Source organism: Aotus nancymaae, unplaced genomic scaffold (genome assembly GCF_030222135.1).
Source record: "Aotus nancymaae isolate 86718 unplaced genomic scaffold, 86718_ANA_hifiasm-v0.15.2.pri h1tg000106l, whole genome shotgun sequence".
Classification (NCBI taxonomy): domain Eukaryota; kingdom Metazoa; phylum Chordata; class Mammalia; order Primates; family Aotidae; genus Aotus; species Aotus nancymaae.
The window spans coordinates 1,051,144-1,072,232 of record NW_026988521.1 but is presented as its reverse complement, the minus strand read 5'-3'; the positions used below and the strand labels follow the sequence as shown (position 1 = coordinate 1,072,232).

General features: G+C 60.5%; 2 protein-coding genes across 7 annotated transcripts in view; one reads left to right on the top strand and one right to left on the bottom strand.

The window, feature by feature from the left end:
* Positions 1–363: 363 nt before the first annotated feature.
* IRF7 (interferon regulatory factor 7) lies at positions 364–3,400 on the top strand. The gene is made up of 11 exons (XM_012456089.2): positions 364–415; positions 683–952; positions 1,037–1,199; positions 1,286–1,493; positions 1,720–1,778; positions 1,856–2,066; positions 2,208–2,294; positions 2,380–2,460; positions 2,534–2,923; positions 3,011–3,129; positions 3,203–3,400. Exons 2-11 carry the CDS (start codon positions 933–935, stop codon positions 3,356–3,358), a joined length of 1,494 nt encoding a protein of 497 aa, XP_012311512.1. The 5' UTR covers positions 364–415; positions 683–932; the 3' UTR covers positions 3,359–3,400.
* Positions 2,791–21,089, bottom strand: part of PHRF1 (PHD and ring finger domains 1) — a 38,130-nt gene continuing 19,831 nt past the window's right edge. For 4 of the 6 annotated variants that reach the window (XM_064370271.1, XM_012456081.2, XM_012456082.2 and 1 more), the window contains exons 7-18: positions 19,685–19,779; positions 19,182–19,357; positions 18,058–18,187; positions 14,257–14,384; positions 11,511–11,692; positions 11,009–11,128; positions 10,149–10,303; positions 6,950–9,583; positions 6,179–6,330; positions 5,764–6,024; positions 5,012–5,140; positions 2,791–4,159 (exon numbers count right to left, since the gene is read on the bottom strand). In XM_064370271.1, coding sequence (XP_064226341.1) covers positions 4,016–4,159; positions 5,012–5,140; positions 5,764–6,024; positions 6,179–6,330; positions 6,950–9,583; positions 10,149–10,303; positions 11,009–11,128; positions 11,511–11,692; positions 14,257–14,384; positions 18,058–18,187; positions 19,182–19,357; positions 19,685–19,779 — 4,306 coding nt within the window. In that variant the 3' untranslated portion in view covers positions 2,791–4,015. The remainder of the gene's footprint in view (positions 4,160–5,011; positions 5,141–5,763; positions 6,025–6,178; positions 6,331–6,949; positions 9,584–10,148; positions 10,304–11,008; positions 11,129–11,510; positions 11,693–14,256; positions 14,385–18,057; positions 18,188–19,181; positions 19,358–19,684; positions 19,780–21,089) is intronic. The other 2 variants (XM_012456083.2, XM_012456084.2) reach the window with 1 other exon arrangement.

The window sequence follows — 21,089 nt, the reverse complement described above, 5'->3', positions numbered from 1 at the left end:
CCTGGGGTCACGTTTCGCTTATACGTGGGGTTCCCAGCTTATCCCACTGTGTCCCCCACCCTCGCTAACTGCCCGCGCCCCCACCCCCCGCCCCAGGCGCGTAGGGGCTGCTTCCCAGAGGAGGAGCCGCTGGACCCTGGAAGCCTGAGCCACGCGGGAAGGCAGAGCCCACCGCTGCCCGCCTCCGTCGCTCCCTCCTCCGCGCTGCCCGGGGCGGGGCCCCGCTTGCCGCATCCGAAAGCAGGAACAGGCCGCGCGCGCTTTTCCCGGAAACACCCGCCTGGCCACGTGACCTCTTCGGCAGCACCTGCAGCCTCTCGGGCCCCGCCCCCGGCCCGGCCACGCTACATAAAAACGCCGGCCCCCCGCTTCCCCGCGAGACGAAATTTCCCCTCCCAGCGGCTCTGGCACACAGGTACTCGGGACCCCGGGCCCACGTGGTGCAGACCCGGGAGCAACAGCCTCCGCGGGGGCTGCGTGACCCCCGAGGGGGAGAGCCCAGGGCTGGGGGAGCCCAAGGGACGAGGGTCGGGCGGGGAGAGACTCGGAGGCGGGGTTCCGAGGAGCGGAGAACGGGACGGGGGCGGGGATCGGGGAGGGTGGGAAAGCGCCGCCCGCCGTTTAGGTTTCGCTTTCCCGGGAGCCTGGCCCGCCCTCGACGCGGCCTTTCCCATCCCCGCAGGGTCCGGCCTGCACCTACCGGCTTGGCCTGGACGCTGGTCCTACACCTGAGACTTCACGTGTGCGCGCTGGCCACACCTGCAGTCACACCTGTAGCCCCTCTGCCGAGAGAGCCACACCAGCCCTCGGTCCACACCTGTGACCCCAACCCCCGTGACACCTGGCCACGCGGCCTGGCTTCTGCAGTGACTGGAGCGTCACCCTCCCGTTGTAACACCGGCCCGCCATCTAGCCGCCCCGCGGAGGGAACGATGGCCTTGGCTTCGGAGAGGTCAGAGCCCCGCCCACCCTCTCCAGGCGCCCGCCCGGAGCGCCCCGCTGCCCGCCCTGACTCCCCACGGCCCGCCACCCACAGGGCAGCCCCACGCGTGCTGTTCGGAGAGTGGCTCCTTGGGGAGGTCAGCAGCGGCCGCTACGAGGGGCTGCGGTGGCTGGACGAAGCCCGCACCCGCTTCCGCGTGCCCTGGAAGCACTTCGGGCGCAAGGACCTGAGCGAGGCGGACGCGCGCATCTTCAAGGTGGGACCCCGCCCCGTCCCGCCCCGGATGGGAGAGCGCACCCAGGACCCCGCGGGCCGAGCCCACGTCCTCTGTCCCCTCTTCAGGCGTGGGCCGTGGCCCGCGGCAGGTGGCCGCCTAGCAGCAGCGGAGGTGACCAGCCGCCCTGCGAGGCTGCAGAGCGCGCCGGCTGGAAAACCAACTTCCGCTGCGCCCTGCACAGCACGCGTCGCTTCGTGATGCTGCAAGACAACTCAGGGGACCCCGCGGACCCCCACAAGGTGTACACGCTGAGCCAGGAGCTGGGCTGCCGAGGTGAGCGACGCTGGCTGCCAAGGGCGCTGGCATTCATCCCAAGCAGGGAAGGGGGGACATTCCCGGTCAGATTTGTAGTTTTAGGAGCTGTTCTGGGAGAGGCTGCCAGCAGCCCCAGGACACAGCCCTAAGGGTTCACAGCCGGGAAGCTGGTGGGGGCTGCTCCGGGCTCTGGCTGTGTCTCTCTCTGGTCTTGGGGCCTAACCCCTGCCCCATCCTCCCTCAGAAGGCCCAGGCACGGACCGGACGGAGGCAGAGGCCCCCATGGCCGCCCCACCCTCCCAGGTAGTCTCCTCTCTGCCTGCCTCTCCTCACGCCAGGCCAGGGAGCTGCGCAATGCTGAGCCTGACATTTCCCTGCAGGCTGGGCCCCCAGGGCCATTCCTAGCACAAGATGCTGAACTCCAAGCCCCAAGCCTCCTCCCTGCCCCAGCTGGGGACCAGCAGGACCTCCTGCTTCAGGCACTGTGGCAGAGCTGCCTGGGGGGCCATCTGCTGACAGCGTCGTGGGGGGCAGATCCAGGCCCAGCCGAGGCTCCCGTAGAGGGACTGAACACTGGGGGCTGTGCTGGAGGTGTGAGCAGTGCCGAGGGGAGGGTGGAGCCCCAGGGAGAATGGGAGGGGCCAGTATCCCTGGACAGACGCTTGAGAAGGGGGAGTGGGGAGTGGAGAACAGGAGGGGACCCCCGTTCCCACTGCCCTCCTCCCTCCTCAGACCCAGGGCTCCCTGCTGGAGAGCTGCACAAGTGGGCAGCAGAGGCGACCCCCAGCCCCAGGCCCCAGCCCCCCGCCCTAATGGCAGGTGAGAGGGATAGGGGATGGGGGGCCTGGGGCACAGGGAGGGGGTGGCGATGCGGTGCCAGCACAAGACTTCCTTCTGGATATAGGCGAGGCCACAGCCCCAGAGCCCCTGCACCAGGCAGAGCCACACCTGGCCCGCTCCCCAGGTGCCTGCACTGTGGTGGGAGGTGAGTGCGCCCTGGGAAGGGGGCAGCCTGTCCCCCACCCACGGCCACTGCTCACAGCTTGGTCTCCACGCAGAGCCCAGCCCAGGGGTGCTGGACGTGACCATCACCTACAAGGGCCGCATGGTCCTGCAGCAGGTAGTGGGGCGCCCGAGCTGTGTGTTCCTGTACGGCCCCCCGGGCCCAGCCATCTGGGCCACAGATCCCCAGCCAGTGGCATTCCCCAGCCCTGCTGAGCTTCCGGACCAGAAGCAGCTGCGCTACACAGAGGAGCTGCTGCGGCACGTGGCCCCCGGGCTGCAGCTGGAGCTTCGGGGGCCGCAGCTGTGGGCCCGGCGCATGGGCAAGTGCAAGGTATACTGGGAGGTGGGCGGCCCCCCAGGCTCCGCCAGCCCCTCCACCCCAGCCTGTCTGCTGCCTCGAAACTTCGACACCCCCATTTTCGACTTCAGAGTCTTCTTCCAAGGTCAGTGGGGCCCCTGCCTGGGGTGCTGTCTCCAGGGGTCCCGGGGAGCACCTGCCTCCAGGTACTCAGCAGAGCCTCCTCCTGCAGAGCTGGTGGAATTCCGGGCACGGCGCCGCTGCAGCTCCCCACACTGCACCATCTACCTGGGCTTCGGCCAGGACTTGTCAGCCGGGAGACCCAAGGAGAAGAGCCTGGTCCTGGTGAAGGTGAGACCGGAGCCTCGGGGAGGGGCGGCCATGTGCCCAGGCCCACTGACAGACGCCTGATGCCCTCTGGCAGCTGGAGCCCTGGCTGTGCCGAGTGTACCTGGAGGGCACGCAGCGCGAGGGGGTGTCTTCCCTGGACAGCAGCAGCCTCAGCCTCTGCCTGTCCAGCGCCAACAGCCTCTACGACGTCATCGAGGGCTTCCTTATGGAGCTGGAGCAGCCTGCCTAGAGCTGGCCGTGGCCACCCAGTCTAATAAAAAGAGCCCCAGAACATGCTCTGGCGTCTTGGCTGGCGGGGAATCAGGTCCAGGCTGGACACGGGTGGGGCCCAGGGAGGGAGGGACCTGCACACAGCCTCCCTGCACACCAACTCACTTCTGTCTTCACCACACACATTACAGGCAATAACTGACTCAAAGAACAAGGCCCTTAAGAGGCAGGTGGCCCCCGCCAGCTATGCAGAGGGTAGGGGCAGCACCCCCCAAGCCCGACTCCCGTCGCCAGGCCTCAGTGCTGCCCCTGGCTGCTGGGAGGCAGCTGTGCCGAGTGCAAACTAGAGCACCTATTTACAGGAGCACAACGTAGCCGAAGAGAGAAAGCAAAGACGTTCCTAACCCAGAGACAGGTGCACCCACAGCTGCCAGCGGGAGGCCACCTACAGATTGATCACAGACGCCCCCACCCCAGCCAGAGCCTCTCCCAGTCACCAAGTGCTTTACCTTCTAAGTATTAAGTCAATCAAGAAACTTCTAAAGATAATCCATTTTTGATAAATTAGAATGGAAACAGTGTATCTATAACATACATACAAAAGTGTCCAGTTTTCAACGGTGAGCATCGCCGCATCGCCGCAGGAACCCGAGGGCAGGTGTGCTGGTGCCCAGCCTCAGCCCTCGGCGCCCTGGGCGGGCGGCTCCTCGCCAGACTCCACCTTCTTGTGCCTGCGCATGTGCCGGTACTTGCCCACGTAGGCCTTCACCAGGTTGGCCACCTTCACGGGGTTGATCTCCCCACTCTTGCTGTGGCAGATCTGGGGAGAGAGGGCCAGTCATCCAATGTCCTTTCCCACCCAGAGGTTCTGGGCCACAGCACGGGAACAGGTCCTGGGTGCTGACATGAATACAGATGGCAGCAGGGGCCGCCCCACTCACCTGAGACCCCCATCCTGCTTGCTCTGCCACGTCACAGGGCCACTGAGGGTCCCGCAGTGTCGGGGGAAGCCTGAGCCTGAGCTTAGAGACCCTGGGTGTGAGACACATCACCAGGTACCTGCTCACCTCTGGGAGTCCTATTCTATCTGGAAGCTGAAGGGGGGGCTGGGCAACTTTTTTTTTTGAGATGGAGTCTTGCTTTGTGACCCAGGCTGGAGTGCAGTGGTGCCATCTCAGCTCACTGCAACCTCCACCTTCTGGGTTCAAGCAATTCTCCTGCCTTGGCCTCCTGAGTAGCTGGGATTACAGGCATGTGCCACCACACCCAGCTAATTTTTTTTATTTTTAGTAGAAACAGCATTTCACCATATTGGCCAGACTTGTATCAAACTCCTGACCTCAGGTGATCTGCACACCTCGACCTCCCAAAGTACTGGGAGGACAGGCGTGAGCCACTGCGCAGCCTTGGGTAATTTTAAACATCTTAGGACACATCTGCATGTGCCTTGCAGGCACCGAAGCACCTCTTCCCTAAGCACCTGCCAGGGCAGCCCCAGACCTGCAGCCAGGATGTGGCTACGCAGACCTCTGACCGGGTTGGCCAACCTCAGACTCGCACTCGGTTTCACCCCAAAGTCCACGTCAAGGAGACAGCACCGAGTCCTGCCACACGGCAGCAACGCGCTGCCCGGGACCCAGAGCTCCCACAGGCACACGCGTGCACAGCCCACCTTCTGCACAGCCTTGCGCAGGATGTCCTTGTACTCCTCCTTGGTGACCTCCCTCTTCTGGTAGAAGGGCTTGATGGCCAGCTTCACCTCCTCCACTGCACGCTCCTGCACCTGCAGCTTCTTCATGTACTAGAGGGGGCACGCACGTCACGCCACGTACTAGAGGGGGCACGCGCGTCACGCCACGTACTACAGGGGGCACGTGCGTCATGCCACGTACTAGAGGGGGCACACGCGTCACGCCACGTACCAGAGGGGGCACGCGCGTCGCCATGTACTAGGGGGGCACGCGCATCATGCTGGACATGGCTGGGCAGGAGCCTGGAGTCCCTCTGGCCACAGGCACTGTGGTTGTGGACACCCTTGCAGTTCAGAGGCACAAGGACCAGCTTCCGCCCCTCAACTTTTTTGAGATGGAGTCATGCTGTCGCCCAGGCTAGAGTGCAGTGGCGCAAATGTCTCACTGCAACCTCCACCTCCTGGGTGCAAGTGATTCTCCTGCCTCAGCCTCCCGAGTAGCTGGGATCACAGGTACCCGCCACTACGCCCGGCTAACTTTTAAATTATTTTTTAGTAGACATGGAGTTTCTCTATGTTGGTCAGGCTGGTCTCCAACTCCTGACCTCAGGTGATCTGCCCACCTCAGGCTCCCAAAGTGCTGGGATTACAGGCTTGAGTCACCATGCCCGGCCAACAACTTTAGTTTCAAAACAAGATGGGAACATGGGGGAAGGGGAAGAGGCAGGACTTACCTCCTCCTTCTTGGTTTTCTCTGCAGCTAGCCTAGGAGTGGGGGCCTTCTCCTCCGAGTTGCTGGCTGCAGTGGCTTGACCGCCTGGCTCTGAGGCTGGGGTCAGGGCAGTGGGCACCGGGGCCAGGGTCTGTGCTGCCCCGCAGCCCACCAGGGGCAGGCTCCCCTGCAGTATGAACTGGACTGTGGGCTGGCTGACCAGCGCGCAGGGTGGGATGCTTGAGGGCTGAGCCAGGGCCGGAGGCAGGCTGGGGCTGTAAACCTGGGAAGGACATGCCCCACTGAGCACAGGGCCTTACAACTGCCAGCCCTGTGCCTAGGAGCCATAAGGCCTCAGCCCCAACCTGGTGTAGCATGTGTGGCATGGGTGCCAGGCTACTGCCCACAGCCCACAGCCCTCCAGCCGACGCACCCACCTGAGAGGGGTCTGTGTCTGGAAACCCAGGCTCCGGAAGCACATGACCAGGAGGGGGTGGCTCGGAGAACAGCTGCCTGACCCCTGTGGGGGCCAGGTCCTCCACATCCCAGGCTCCTTCTCGGGGCTTCTCTGGCCTGTGAAGTGGTGCCCCTGGGGGCCCGACAGACAGGGAGGTGGGTGCTTTGTGCCCACCCATGCCCAGAATGCTGCTCATAGCTGGAAAAATCCAGAAAAGCACCAGGAACAAGGACCACAGAGCAGCCCTCAGATCCACCCCCGGCAGCCAGAGGAGGGGAGACGTATGCCAGCTCCTAGCCAATGACCCCCCTACCATGACCTGCTCGGCCCACCTGCAGAGAGACCCCGCCCCCACTATCCCACTCTTCCCTGGCCTCAGAAGCTCCCCTGTGGCGGTCAGGGCCCTATTCACCCAGGGGCCCTGTCCTCTACAGGGGTCAGAGTCACTAGGGGCCTATCCTGGACAGGGGCCGGGCCCCTACACTCTACTCACCGGGGGCTCTGTCCTAGATGGGGACTGGGCCTACACCCTACTCACTGCGGGCCTGTCCTGGACGGGGACCAGGACCCTACAACCTACTGACTGGGGGGGGCCTATCCTGGACAGGGGCCGGGGTCCTAACCCTACTCACTGGGGGCCTATCCTCAATGGGGTCCAGGGCCCTATTCTCTGGGGGCTCTGTCCTCAGGGGGGTCCGGGGCCTGACTCCCTGGGGGCCCTGTCCTCAATGGGGTCCGAGGCCCTACTCACGGGGGGCTCTGTCCTCGACAGGGGCGCTGCTCTCCGACTCCTGCAGGTTCCAGGTGACCCGCTTCACCAGGGCTCTGGTCCGCAGCAGGGGGGTCTGCGAAACCACCTCCTCAGGCCTGGCTGCCTCCTGCACCCTTGCACTCATGGTAGGGCCGTCCTCCTTCCCGACGGGCGCCACACCCAGGGAACTGGGCGCCTCAGTCTTCTCAGCCACGTACAGCTCCTGGGGGTCCTCTGCCAGGGGTGGGGGCTGTGAAGCATCTTCATCGTGCATTAGCGACACCTCCCTCTGGATGGCGGCCAGGCTGGCTGCGGGCAATGCAGGCTTTGGTGGGAGGTCGCGCTCCGGGGAAGAGTCTGTGCTTTCGGGAGAAGGTGGCGAGCTCATGTCATCGAGCTGCATGAAAACAGCTTCATTTGAGAAATCGTCAAAGACGTGTCCCGCCTCCACGGAGTCGCCATAATCCAGGTCATCAGGCGCGCACTCGGCCGCCACCTCCAGGACAGGGGGGGCCTGCAGGGGGACATGGTCGGCCACAGCCGCCTCTGGTGAGATACGAGCTTCCACCAAGGCTGGCGACCTGGCTGGGAGATCTTCCCGCACTGGCTCCCCCTGTGGAAGGGGCGCTGGGGATGCCTCCCTCATGGCTCCCTTCCTCTCTGGGGACCGGGAGCGGCTGCGGGGCCGCTTCTCGCGGGACCGTGGCCGCCTGTGCTCCCGCGCCCTGTGCTCTGAGCTTGGCGACCGGGACCTCCGCTTCCTCCGGTCTCGGGGCCGTGCCGCAGTCTCCTTCCGGTCCAGCCGCTCGCGGCTGCGCTCCCGCTGCTGCTTGTGCCTCCGGACCCTCTCCAGGCTGCTCGGAGGGGAGCACTCCCTTCCCCGAGGTCTGGACCCTGATCTCCGCTTCTTCTTCTTCCTGCTTTCATAGTGCTCATAGGAAGAGCTGCCCGGGCTCCCCGAGCGTGACCGGGACGTCCTCCAGCTGCGGCCCCAGGGGCCCCGCCTGTGCTCCCGGCTCTTGTCCCTGGCTTTCCTCCTCTTGGCTCGCTCTCGGCTGCTGGAGCGGTCGCTCGAGGACCGCCGGCTCTTGGCCTTGGACCGCTGCCTCCTGAGGCGCTCCTCGTCCACCAACGGCGACCCTGACCTCGAGCTCCTGTCCCTGGATCCGGAGCGTGTCCTGGAGCGTGTCCGCCGGTGCTCCTTGGATGCCCTCTTCCTCTTGGCCTTCTTCCTGCTTCGGGAGCTGGACGTGGAGCGGGACCGGGAAGGGGGCCTGAGCTCCACGACCCGGTGGGTGGCTGCCTGCGGCACATCTGGGCTGGGCGGGGCTTCCGGCTCCAGGACTGTCACGCAGGTCACTGTCCGCTCCTCAGAGCCAAAGAAGGTGCTGCAAGACGCCCCATCGTTGTCCTCCCAGGGCTCTGCGGGGGACAGCCTCCGCACCCGGGCAGCCAGGCCCTGGCTCTCCATGGGCTCCTCTGTGCCCGGCCCCTCTAGCTCCGTGTCAGAGGCCCCCTCGGCAGCCACCGCGCCCCGGAGCTTGGACACGGTGGAGGATGGACCAAGAGGAGGCTTGGGCTCCGTCCCGAAGACGCTCTGCACCGTGTAGGAGGTGACGCAGCGCACAGCCTGAACCGTCTGGACCTTCGGGCTGTTGATGGAGATGGTTCGCGTGATCTCAGAGGGCAGGAGGCCGGGGCCGGACCTCTCGGGGCTGCTGCTGGGGGTGCTGGAGTCAGAGCCGGTGGGGTCCGAGGGGTCGTAGACCTCACTCCGCAGCTGCTTTGTCTTCTTGATGGAGAAGAGGGGCGAGGGGTTCTCCTTCCTCTGCTCCTTGTTGTCCACGGGCCGGAACGTGTTACAGAAGCCGGGGCTGCAGAGTCGGCTGGAATGCGCCGTGTTTCCGGGAATGTTGATCCGGAAGCTCTCAAAGGTCGACCCAACCCCTTTCCCTCTTGAGGATCCCGGTGGGGCCAAACTGCCATGGGAGCTGGGGGCTGGAGGCCGGGAGTTGCCTGTGTGTGTGCCGGGCTCCCGCGGGACCCTGCTGCTGGCCTCGCTCTCTGCCCGCGCACCTCGCCCTGGCTGCCCGGTGCCCTCCCTGCCGGTGAGCCGGCTGATACAAGCGCTGGGGATCTCGATGCTCTGCCCAGGGGCCGGGGCTGTGGCCTGTCTGCCGCCGCTGCCGTCTCTCCTGATCTTTGGTATCCTGGGTAGCTCGGAGATGTCCACTCTTCTGGGTGCTGGTTTCAGGGGAGGCCCTGGCACCGCACTGCGAGATGGGGGGTTAGAATCTCTGCTGGAGATCTTAGACGTGGCAAAAGCAAGGGGCAAAGTATGCTTGTTGGTGCCGCTGAACCGGGGGCTGTGACTGTGTCTTACGCCAGGCGCACTCCCATTTGACAAATTCTGAGCCTGAACCGGCCCAGGGGTTGCAGAGAAGTCCAGCCTCCCAGGCGCCCCCGACGTGTGGGCGGGGATGCCTTGACAGCTCAGCCCTGTGCCCTGTGGCCTGCTTCCCGAGGGGCCTTGAGCCAGGCTCCCTGAGGGCAGTGCTCTGGGCCGCAGGCAGTCCTTGGACCCTTCTTCCCTTCTGGACAGACCGCCTGAGTTTCGCTGAAAAGAAACTGGAGCTAAAAAACAAAAAAAATCAATGGCAATCATTTCCCACCCGCTCTTCGTAAATGCTAGTGGTTTAACTTTTATCACAACTGGTTTTCCGTGAGGTCGTGCGCTTTAAACTCCCATCTGCCTGTTGAGGTGGACACCTTGCCTTTCCACACCTGGAGGAAGAGCTGCTTCCAACAGCCACACTGTGGATGACAACGTGCAGTGCTTGAGCCCGTTAGGACACGATATTCACCAGGGGAGGGCAGTGCCCCGATAGGAAATGATACTACCCAGGCACTAGGGGCCATACCCTGCAGCTGTGGGGCTCAGTAAGAACTCGGGGCTAACTGGGAAACTGCTCAAGGGAAATCAATGGAGAAAAATGGCTGAGCAATGGTCCCCCCACTTCAGTTACATCTTCTGTGACTGAGACACAGGCTGAGCCCTTGGGAGCAGGCTGAGGACCAGAAGCCCAGAGGGAGGCAGCTGTGCAGGGGGAGGCACATGGCCATGTTGGGGCGAGCACTGGGGTCAGGTGGGCGGCTGTGTCAGGAGGAAGTGGGTGGCTGTGTGGGGGGAGGCGCTCACCTGCCCTCTTGGCACTGAGGGAGCCATCACGGTGGATGATGACGTCACTGCTGCCCAGCATCAGGAGACTCTGGCCTGACAGGATGCTGCCCAGCAGGTCGGGCACTGGCTCGTCCTCCACGTCTAGCTCCGGCACTGCTGCAGGGAGACGCCTCCTGTGGGCACAGACCCGAGGCCCTGCTATCACTGCCTCTCACGGCCCATGGGGTGGTACCCAAGGCAGAGCCCTGCAGCAGGCGGGAGTCAGGGAGAGTGCGGCTGGATTGGGCCTGTGCCTCCCCCACAGTCCTGCTCCAGATGCTGTTTTGAGAAGAGGTGCCCCAACAGACCTCCCAGAGGGAAGGAGGAAGCCCTACCTCCCAGCCAGGTGAAACCAGGGAAACCAGGTGTTTCTGGGAGAAGTCACCTCCGATGCCTTGGCCACACTGCACCATCAGGCGGGAGGGGCAGACAAGCATCTTTACCTGTTCCATTGCTCTGGGTTAATTTTTTTCTTGTGCCAAAACAGAACTGGCCAAGAGGTGACCTCTGATAACAGCCGTACTCACCAGGGCCCCTGCTCCTGCGTGAGGCGGGGTCCCTGTGCTGGTGGCTCTCAGGCTGGGGTGGGGGCAGAGGGGCCACCTCGTGGAGTTGCTGCAGCAACTCCAGTCCCTGCTCACAGGCAGGCCGTGGCCTCCATGCAGGACAGGCTGAGCACTGCCTTAGGCCAGAGCTCCCTGATGAGCGTGACGGCTGAGGGGAGGTGCTGAGGCCACCCAGGACCACGGACACCCAGGCTGTCATGGCCACACCCTGGAGCCCCCAGCTGCTGCCCCACTGCCGCCCCCACCTCCCCAGAAGACTCTGCCCTTACACACCTGGAAAGCCCCACGGAGACAGGCCTGGCCACAGGCTGGTGAGACTGCAGGGCCGACTGGGACAGTGCCCGTCTCTTGGCACTCAGCGGGGAAAGAGGGTTTGCAGAAAGCTCTTCACTGCTAGAGGGAAGGACATAGGCCAAAGGGAACAGGTGACTCCCAGCTCCCAGAACCCCCAGCCCAGGGAGACAGCACTGAGGAGGATGGCCGAGCACTGGCCACGGCAGCACGTGTGATTCAGGACCTGCACCAGACCTCTAAGTTCCACGAGGCCCACCTGCACCAAGTGTGGCGGCAGGAGGAATGGCCACCCTCACAGACACGAACCCTAAGGCCTCCGCGTGCACCTCGGGCCCCATACACACAGGTGTGATAGGAGGAACGGCCACCCTCACTCAAAGACATGAACCCTAAGGCCTCCATGTGCACCTCAGAGCCCTGTGGCCACAGCCCCCATGGAGAGGAGCGGGTGCCCATGCAGGACCATCACCAATTCGGTCACCTGTCGAAGGGGTCCAGCTCATAGGGGTCTCCAAATAGAGACAGAGAGGCAGCTCCAATGTCTGCTCGCAGCAGCCCCAGGGAGGGTTCCGCCGGCTTGAACACTGACGGAATGCAGGTACTGTGAACAGGCCTGCCCAGGCCCAGCGTCCGCGCAATTCGGGAACGAGTGGTGACTTCACTCTGAATCCAATAACAGAACAAGATTAACGGACAAGCAGGAATGACACCTACGAAGGCTCTACAAATGCCACGCCAAGGCTTCATCAGCAACAGCAAATGTGAGGGAGGGTGAGTATTAAGCCAAAGCCAATGGGCTTCACACACACACCGATCATGATCATCACAAGCAGACCCAACACCACACATGCCCACCACGGACCGGCTTCCCACGCACTCATCGTGACCACAAGCAGACCCAACGCCGCACACGCCCACTACGGACCGGCTTCCCACACACTCATCGTGACCGCAAGCAGACCCAACGCCGCACACGCCCACTACGGACCGGCTTCCCATGCACTCATTGTGACCACAAGCAGACCCGACACCACACAGGTCCACCACGGACCGGCTTCCCACGCACTCATCGTGACCACAAGCAGACCCGACACCACACAGGTCCACCACGGACCGACTTCCCACGCACTCATCGTGACCACAAGCAGACCCAATGCCGCACACACCCACCACGGACCGGCTTCCCACACACTCATTGTGACCGCAAGCAGACCCAACGCCGCACACGCCCACTACGGACCGGCTTCCCATGCACTCATTGTGACCACAAGCAGACCCGACACCACACAGGTCCACCACGGACCGGCTTCCCACACACTCATCGTGACCACAAGCAGACCCGACACCACACAGGTCCACCACGGACCGACTTCCCACGCACTCATCGTGACCGCAAGAAGACCCAACGCCACACACGCCCACCACGGACCGGCTTCCCACGCACTCATCATGACCACAAGCAGACCCAACACCACACAGGTCCACCGCAGACCGACTTCACAAGCAGACATTCAGTGAAAACTCACAAAGAGGGAAACAAAAAATTCAACTGATGACTGACAGTAAAACCCCTTGAAACTAGGGCACAGTGGCTCACACCTGTAATCCCAGTACTCTGGGAGGCCGAGGCAGACAAATCATTTGAGGCCAGTTCAAGACCGGCCTGGCCAACATGGCGAAACCCCATCTCTACTAAAAATACAAAATTAGCCAGGCATGGTGGCGCATGATTGTAATCCCAGCTACTTGAGAGGCTGAGGCAAAAGAATTGCCTGAGGCAGGGCACGGCGGCTCACACCTGTAATCCCAGCACTTTGGGAGGCCAAGGCAGATGGATCACGAGGTCGGGAGATTGAGACCATCCTGGCCAACATGGTGAAATCCCATCTCTACTAAAACATTAGCTGGGCATGGTGGTGGGGTGCCTGTAGTCCCAGCTACTCAAGAGGCTGAGATTTGGTCCCAGGAGGTGGAGGATGCAGTGAGCCAAGATTGCACCACCACACTTCAGCCTGGCAACAGAGCGAGACTCCATCTCAAAAAAAGGATTGCCTGAACCCGGGAGGCGGAGGTTGCGGTGAGCCAAGATCGTGCTATTGCACTCCAGCCTGGGCAACAAGAGTGAAAAACCATCTCAAAACAACCAACCAACCAAAAACGTTCCTAAAATGTGGTTTTACACAAATGTGTATTATGTAAGTTTATTTAGTAGGAAATGAATAATGATCTTGAGTATAAACTCATATAAAGATGCAGCAGACTTGGTGCTCACACCTGTAATCCCAGCGCTTTAGGAGGCCGAGGCGAATGGATTACGAAGTCAAGAGATTGAGGACCATCCTGGCCAAGATGGTGAAACCCCGTCTCTACTAAAAATTAAAAAATTAACTGGCTGCAGTGGAGCGCGCCTGTAGTCCCAGCTACTCAGGAAGGTGAGGTGGGGGGATCACCTGAGCCTGGGGAGGTGGAGGCTGCAGTGAACCAGGATCACGCCACTGCACTTCAGCCCAGGCCACAGAGTGATACCCTGTCTCAAAAAACAAAACAAAAAGATTCAGCAAACACCTGAACAATTTCTGCAATTCAGGTTTTTATACATTAAAATGTTAAGTGTGCAGTCTGTGAGTGGACGAGGTGATGGACTTAGTCCTGGGCTGAGCATCAAGCACGTGCACACAGAACACATCACCCTCCACCCTATAAACAAGGACAGTTTTTAGGGAGCAACTAAACATACATATTCATAAATACCTGGTCTGGGATTTGGGATGAAAAGGGCCCAGGACACCAAAAGCCACGACATATATGAAGGAGGCCACTCCTAGGGCCTAGCGAGGGTGGGTCAGAGGAGGTAGACGGGGTCTGTCAGACACGTGTCACTCCTCAGAGCCAGGCTGGGCAGGCCTGCCTGAAACCCGCAGCTGCTCCACTCCAGGGGGCTTCTGCCAGAGGGCCCTGCACTAGCTCGGCTCACACCTGGCTCCCTGACCAGCTGATGGCTGCAGGAAGGTTCCTGGGGACACACCCCGCAGTGTGTCCGGCTCAACGTGCCTTAGGAACCAGCTGGCCTCAACCCCACACTTCAGTCTGTGCTACAGAAATGTTCATTTCCATCAGCAAATCGCTGAGTAAATACAGAAACGAAGTGAGGCGGAGGAGCCCTGCTCGGAAACCACACGCAGGCGCCGAGGCTGGCGGTAGGCTCGGGCACTGCTGCCAGTTCTCACCTTCACCCTCGTCCCTTTTCTTTTCTTCACTCGACGCTGGCGTTTCTTAGATCTTGTTGCTGTGCCTTTACTTTTTGCAGATGGTCTGGACGGGGTTTTCCTTCTTCCTGACACTTTCTTCCGTCTTCCTAGAGAGAAGTTGTTGAAGCCTGTGCTTCTCTGTGCTGGGACCTCCCTCCCACCCCATTCCTGTGAGTCTAGCCCAGAGGACCAAGCCCAGGGAGCCAGTACAGAGGGACCACACGCACTGGCATCGATTTGTTTCTGAGACAGGACCTCGCTCTGTCACCCAGGCTGGAGTGCAGCAGCATGATCTCAGCTCACAGCAGCCTCAAACTCCTGGGCTCACCTATTCTCCCATCTCAGCCTCCCCAGTAGCTGGGACTACAGGCATGCAACACCGTGCCTGGCTAATTTTTGTATAGCTAGGGCTTAGCCATGTTGCCAGGCTGGTCTCTGGGCTCAAGAAATCCACCCGCCCCAGCCTCCCAAAGTGCTGGGATTACAGGCTGCTCAGGAGGCTAAGGCATGAGAATTGCTTGGGGCTCAAAGGCAGAGGTTGCAATGAGCTGAGAACATGCCACTGCACTCCAGCTTGGGCAACAGTGAGACCCTGTCTCGAAAAAAAAAAAAAAGAATAAAAAGAACATGTCCCTATGGGGGAGAGAAAGGAAATGAGCAGCATCTAAGAACAGAGCCTGACTTCCCTGAGTGTACCACTAAATATCTTACTAATTATGGAACAGGGTCGGGCGCCATGGCTTACGCCTGTAATCCCAACACTTTGGGAGGCCGAGGCAGGCAGATCCCTTGAGGTCAGGAGTTCGAGACCAGCCTGGCCAACATGGTGAAACCCCATCTCTACTGAAAATACAAAAATTAGTCAGGCGTGGTGGCAGGCACCTGTAATCCCAGCTACTTGGGAGGCTGAGGCTGGAGAATCACTTGAACCTGGGAGATGGAGGTTGCAGTGAGCCGAGATCGCGTCATTGCCCTCCAGCTCCAAAATGAGACTCTGTCTCAAAAAAAAAAAAAAAAAAAAAAAAAAAAAAGAGAAAAATTATGAAACAGTGGGCCGGGTGTGGTGGCTCACGCCTGTAATCCCAGCACTTTGGGAGGCCGAGGCGGGCGGATCACGAGGTCAAGAGATCGAGACCATCCTGGTCAACACGATGAAACCCTGTCTCTACTAAAAATACAAAAAATTAGCTGGGCATGGTGGCGCGTGCCTGTAATCCCAGCTACTCAGGAGGCTGAGGCAGGAGAATTGCCTGAACCCAGGAGGCGGAGGTTGTGGTGAGCCGAGATCGCGCCATTGCACTCCAGCCTGGGTAACAAGAGCGAAACTCCGTCTCAAAAAAAAAAAAAGAAAAAGAAAAATTATGAAACAAAACTAAATTAGACGACAGCAAGCACTGACAATGGAAAGTGAAAGGAAACGCCCTATTTCTGTATTTCTGTATCCCCACACCCCAGGAAGCCCAGCAGGGAGGGAGCTACCAATGCAGACAGAATAGATGAACCCTCGAGGCACAGATCACGAAAACACATCCAAGGTATTTAAACTGTGAGTTTACCACACTGCTAAAACTGGTAGACACAGGAAAGGGTTGTCCACGCCGCCACCCCACCAGTCACACAAGCACTGGGGGAGGGCAAGCTGCTCCTCATAGACATTTCCCGGAGAATCTAAGCAGCCACGAGCAACGCCAGCCCTGAAGCCTGGACCATGTCAGTGAGCTGCTGGGAACCCTGAGCACTGGCAGCCACTGCTGCTGACAGTGGCCCTGTGACAGAACACCCCCAGGGTCCCTTGCAAACACAAAAGTGAACAAGCCGAACTCCACAGGGTGCAGGACGCAAAGTCAGACCTAGAAACAATGAATGACCAACCACCTAAATTTGGTCTCTGAATTCCAATTCTCACTTAAAGGAACCAGTGCTTCCTGGAGGAGTACCCAAGCCACAGAAGAGGCCATACAAGGCGCACGCCACCGCCAATACCCATCACCAGAGTGCAATAAAGCACAGCGGTGCCTGGCTCTGGGCACGGACGCCAGGATGCAGGGCCAGCAGAGTTCACAGAAGGGCCTCCAGATCCTCGAGGCGCCTCCACGTGCCCAATGGTAGGCAAAAATAAAACCCAGGGGTTCTGAGTGTTACCGAGAGAATGGGGAATTGCCAGAGCTCTTCCGTGTTGCCAATGGATTAGAAACTGGCGCAGTGACCTTGGAGAAAGGTTTGGCAACTCTCTCTAGAGCCAAACGCACGTTTACCAGATGAGCCAACCGCTCTAGTCCTCTGCATAAATGCGTTACCACTCCTCTGCATGTCATTTCATAGAAATGAGAACATCTGCCCACAGAAGGAACTGTGCTACGGCAGCCATAGCAGCTTTATTCTTAATACCCTGACACTCAAACAACCCAAACACCCATCGACAGGACAAACTGTGGTATATTCATGCAATGAATTATTTCTCAGTAATAGTCACAGACACAGATAATTGGAGATTCCCAGAATGCTGCGCTGAGCAAAAGGAGCAGCAAGCTGGAGCCCCCACGCCAGACCCACAGACGCCGAGTACTCCGGAGCCCCAGGACCAGCACGACTGACACAGGGATGTATATGGCCGCAGGGCTGTGGGGCCGGAAGCGTGGTCTGTAACTGTGCTTGTGCTGGCTGGAGTGGAAGTTAGATTTGTCAGACCTAGAACTACACGCTACAGTGGATGCATTTAGCTAATAAGAAGTATGCATGCTTCAGTTCAGGCACGGTGACTCCTGCCTGAAATCCCAGCACTTTGGGAGGCCGAGGTGGGTGGATCACCTGAGGTCAGAAGTTCTACACCAGCCTGGACAACATGGTGAAATCCCATCACTACTAAAAATTCAAAAATCAGCCAGGTGTGATGGCGGACGCCTGTAATCCCAGATACTCGGGAGGCTGAGGCAGGAGGATGGCTTGAACACAGAGGCAGAGGTTGCAGTGAGCTGAGATCACACCACTGCACTCCAGCCCAGGAGAGAGAGAGAGAGAGACTCTGACTCAAAAAAAAAAAAAAAAAAAGTATGTATGCTTCAATAATCACAATTCTAATCACAGAGTAGAAACTCTGAGTAAAACGGGAGCCCATGAGTCCACAGTGACTTCAGTCACCGCCACGGGGGAAGAGATAATGCTCTTTCTGAGGGCTAAATCCACAGGGGCGCACCAGTGCCAGGGAGCGCCTGACAACCCACAGTGGCGATGGCTCTCCCCAGGAGCTGCCTGTCAATTCAAGGGAGGATTAGGAACTTCACAGTGCACCTCTGCTAGCCGAGTCATCAAAGTTACCCAGCACTGGGACAAAACCACCACAACTCAGAGAAACAGACTGGAAACCTGAGCGGGGCAGGAGCAAGACACGCCGCTGAACTGCGGATCTCAGCTCCGCCCACACGAAGAGCCCAGCCCCAGACAGCTTCAGCGGTGTATTCTGACACACGCTTACAGCAAAAATAACATGACTGCCTCCATAAACCTTAGGAAGCAATCCTTCCAAAAAGCAGAGGGGAACAATTCCGGAAGGCTGGCATCGCCCTGGCACAATGCCAGAGGCAATAAGGTTGCAGACTTGCAGGTCAGACCCACACCTCCCGGCCTCGGCGGGCTCGTGTCATGTTTTCTTTTCAGCTGAGAAGATTAAGTTGCAGAAAGAAGAAAGAGAAATGCCCACAGCCCTGGCTGCGAGGGAACTGGTGAGTGGACCCCCGGCGTGGGCCCCCAGAGGGGCTGCAGAGTCCCTCCTGCCAGGCTTACTTGTCCTCCTCTTTCGTCGGGCGGGAGTGCGCGGCGTCATGGGGCGCTGATACACGGCGGTGCTCAGGCCGGTGGCCACGGCCTCGATGGCCTCGTCCAGCAACGAAGACTCGAGGGGCCCTGGTGCATGCTACAGGCAAAGGGGGTGGCGCCATCAGGGGCCCTTGTGGCCTCAGCCAGGCCAGCACAGACCCCACACAGAGCCCAAAGCACAGCCCACAATGGCAGCCAGAGAAGCATGACACCTCCACTGGCCCCCCGCAGCAGCAGACTGGCCCGGCCTTCCTCGCCCCTGCCACAGAGGCTGCTGAGCGCTCCCGCAGGGGAAAGACTAGGCCTGCCCAGGTCAGCAGGCCCGGGAGGGCTCTGGGAGGCCAGCTCAGGGCCAGAATGGAGGGCAGGGTCAGGCAGTAACAGAGGACAGTGGAGTTCTTGGAGGGAGAAGGGCACGGGGCGGAGCTCAGGGCAAGCCCTGAGAACTAGACTCCTGCACGGGTGTGCGGGTGGTGTGCGGAAGGGATGAGGAAGGGGCAGGCGGGTGGGGGACAGGCAGGTGTTCCAGTGGTGCGCGGCAGGGAAGAGGGAAAAGGGCAGGCGGGTGGGAACAGAAAGAATCCCAAGGGCACAGGGAGAGCACCAGTCACGGTGGTGGGGGTGTCGCAGTGCTGGGCAGAGCACTGGACAGGAACAGCCTTCCCAGTCACTCCAAATTCCATGTTATGCTTGCCAAGGGCACATACCAGATGCCCAGAGCCCAGACCCTCCTGCTTGTCCACTGCTTAGAGAAAGGTAGCTGTGAGGACAGAGGCTGCAGGGAGCACCTGAAGCAGAGCATCAACTCTAGTGCAAGAGGAAGGCGCTGGCAGGTGCCTGGAGGGAGTGGTGCTGGCATGGGGCCTGGGGAGCAAGGGGGGTTTCCCAGAGCACCTGCCCCTTAGCACACAGGCTCCAGCTCCACCTGGGGCCGCTGGGCTCACCCTGGGGTGCCCTCACCTGCTCCCCTCAGCAGGCCGATGAACACAGCCATGGGGGCTGGGCAGATCCCACACTGCGCCTACCCGCACCGCTGAGACCACACAGGGCAGCAGGGGCTCTGGGACAGGCGTCGGGGCTGGGCCACCCACCTGGACACTCCTGGCCGTGGAGATCCGGTTCCGGTTCACGGTAGCTCTCACTCTCTCACTCTGCCGTGTCCTGGCAATCGCCCGGGTCCGACCTGCTCGAGGCCGAAGCCTGCTGGTGGTGGGCACCACATCAGCCAAGAGCAGGGAGACCTCTTCCTCACTCACGGGACCTGCATCTAGGAAGAACCACCAGGGCTGACGTGCCACATGCACAGACCACATGCCTCCCCCCACGGCTGCTGGCCATGCAGCAGCCCTGGCTTGGGCTGACCTGTGCACAGGACACGGGGCTTCTCATGAAGTGTAGTGCTCCTAACCCTGCGGGCCGGAAGCCCCCAGCCAATGGACCCCACACACAACCCCGAGAAGACGAGCCCCCAACAGATGGCCCTAGAGGTCCTCCCCAAGCCACAGCTGCCCCTCGCCCTGAGGCCCTTCCCTGGGACGGCAGAGCGGACAGTGAGAGGTCTAAGTGTGCCTTGGGATGGAAGCAGGGTCCTTACCAGCGGCAAGGACACCAGGGGCGGCACATTCTGGGCAGAACCACTCGTCCACCGGCACCTCCTGGAGAGGGGGGTCCAAGCATTCCATGTGGTACCTACAGGAGCGAGCGGGGCCAGAGCGTCCAGATGCTGCTCACGCCATCCCCAAACCTCTCAACAAGGGGACCTCAAAGCAGGCTCCAGCTGCACCCATGTCTGCGATGCTTTCTCTGATGGGCTTACCTGCACCCTCAACATTACTAAGTAGAAGCCCTAACCCCCAGTGCGACAGCAGGAAGAAATGGAGCCTTTAAGGAGGTAGCTGAGGCTGAACGAGGTTGTGGAATTGGTGTCTACAGAGGAGCATGACACTGGGAGAGGAGCACTAAGGGAAGGCCAGGTGAGGACACAGCGGGGAGGCGGCGTGTCAGTCAGCAAGAGGGGCCTCTCCGGGAGCCAGTCTGCTGCTATCTCAGACCTCCAGCTTCCAAAACCAAGAAATGGAAGACCTGTGGTGTAAGCTGCCCAGCCTGTGGTTCTTGACAGCAGTTGAGCTGACCTCGACACCCACGCAGGGCCCAGCCCACACCCAGCGGCCGACGGTGGCTCACGCTGAGCTCCTGCGGCAGGCGCTGCCTGGGGGTCCCCTCCCAGAGAGGCTCGTCTCTCCCACCCTCACTCATGGGGTTTCACCCGGCGCCCATCACAGCAGGCTAGTGAAGAAGGTGAAGATGTCTTTGCTGCAAGTGAACGACTTTTTACTTGTTTCTATCAAGCCTTCCAGGAAGGTAGTGTGGGAAGTGCTGCCCTGCAACAAGGCATCTGTGGCCTCCAAGCAGCCGAGACTCGGCAGTCTGTGCCAAGATCCTTGAAAGGATTCCGAAGACCCCAGACAGCCCTGAGCAAGGCAAAAACAAACAAGGGAAGGGAGCCAAGCTGGCACTTCGCTGAAAATGGAGCCTGAAGTCAACTGAACTTACGCTTACTAATCACGGTGCTGAACTGCTCTAGGATCTAAAGTATGAGATGAAACAAGAGTAAACCCATTCCTCCACAAATCCTGCACCTACAAGAAGGTGCCCATGGTGTGGCCCTCGCTGAGGCCTCACACAAGACAGACAGGAGACGGATACGCAAGAAGACAAGCAGACTCCCCTGAGAGCACGGCACATGCTGCCAGGTGCGGCACCAAGGATGGGGCAGGGGTATGAGGATGCCAGGCCAGCACCGAGGACGGGGCAGGGGGTAGACGGGGGGAGTATGAGGATGCCAGGCCAGCACCGAGGACGGGGCAGGGGGTAGACGGGGGGAGTATGAGGATGCCAGGCCAGCACCGAGGACGGGGCAGGGGGTAGACGGGGGGAGTATGAGGATGCCAGGCCAGCACCGAGGACGGGGCAGGGGGTAGACGGGGGGAGTATGAGGA

Excerpts from the sequence above, each read along its gene's own strand:
- IRF7 (XM_012456089.2), top strand. The coding sequence starts at position 933 with ATGGCCTTGGCTTCGGAGAG. Across the intron at positions 1,779-1,855 it reads TGGCCGCCCCACCCTCCCAG|GCTGGGCCCCCAGGGCCATT; the intron begins GTAGTCTCCTCT and ends ATTTCCCTGCAG. Across the intron at positions 2,461-2,533 it reads TGCCTGCACTGTGGTGGGAG|AGCCCAGCCCAGGGGTGCTG; the intron begins GTGAGTGCGCCC and ends GTCTCCACGCAG.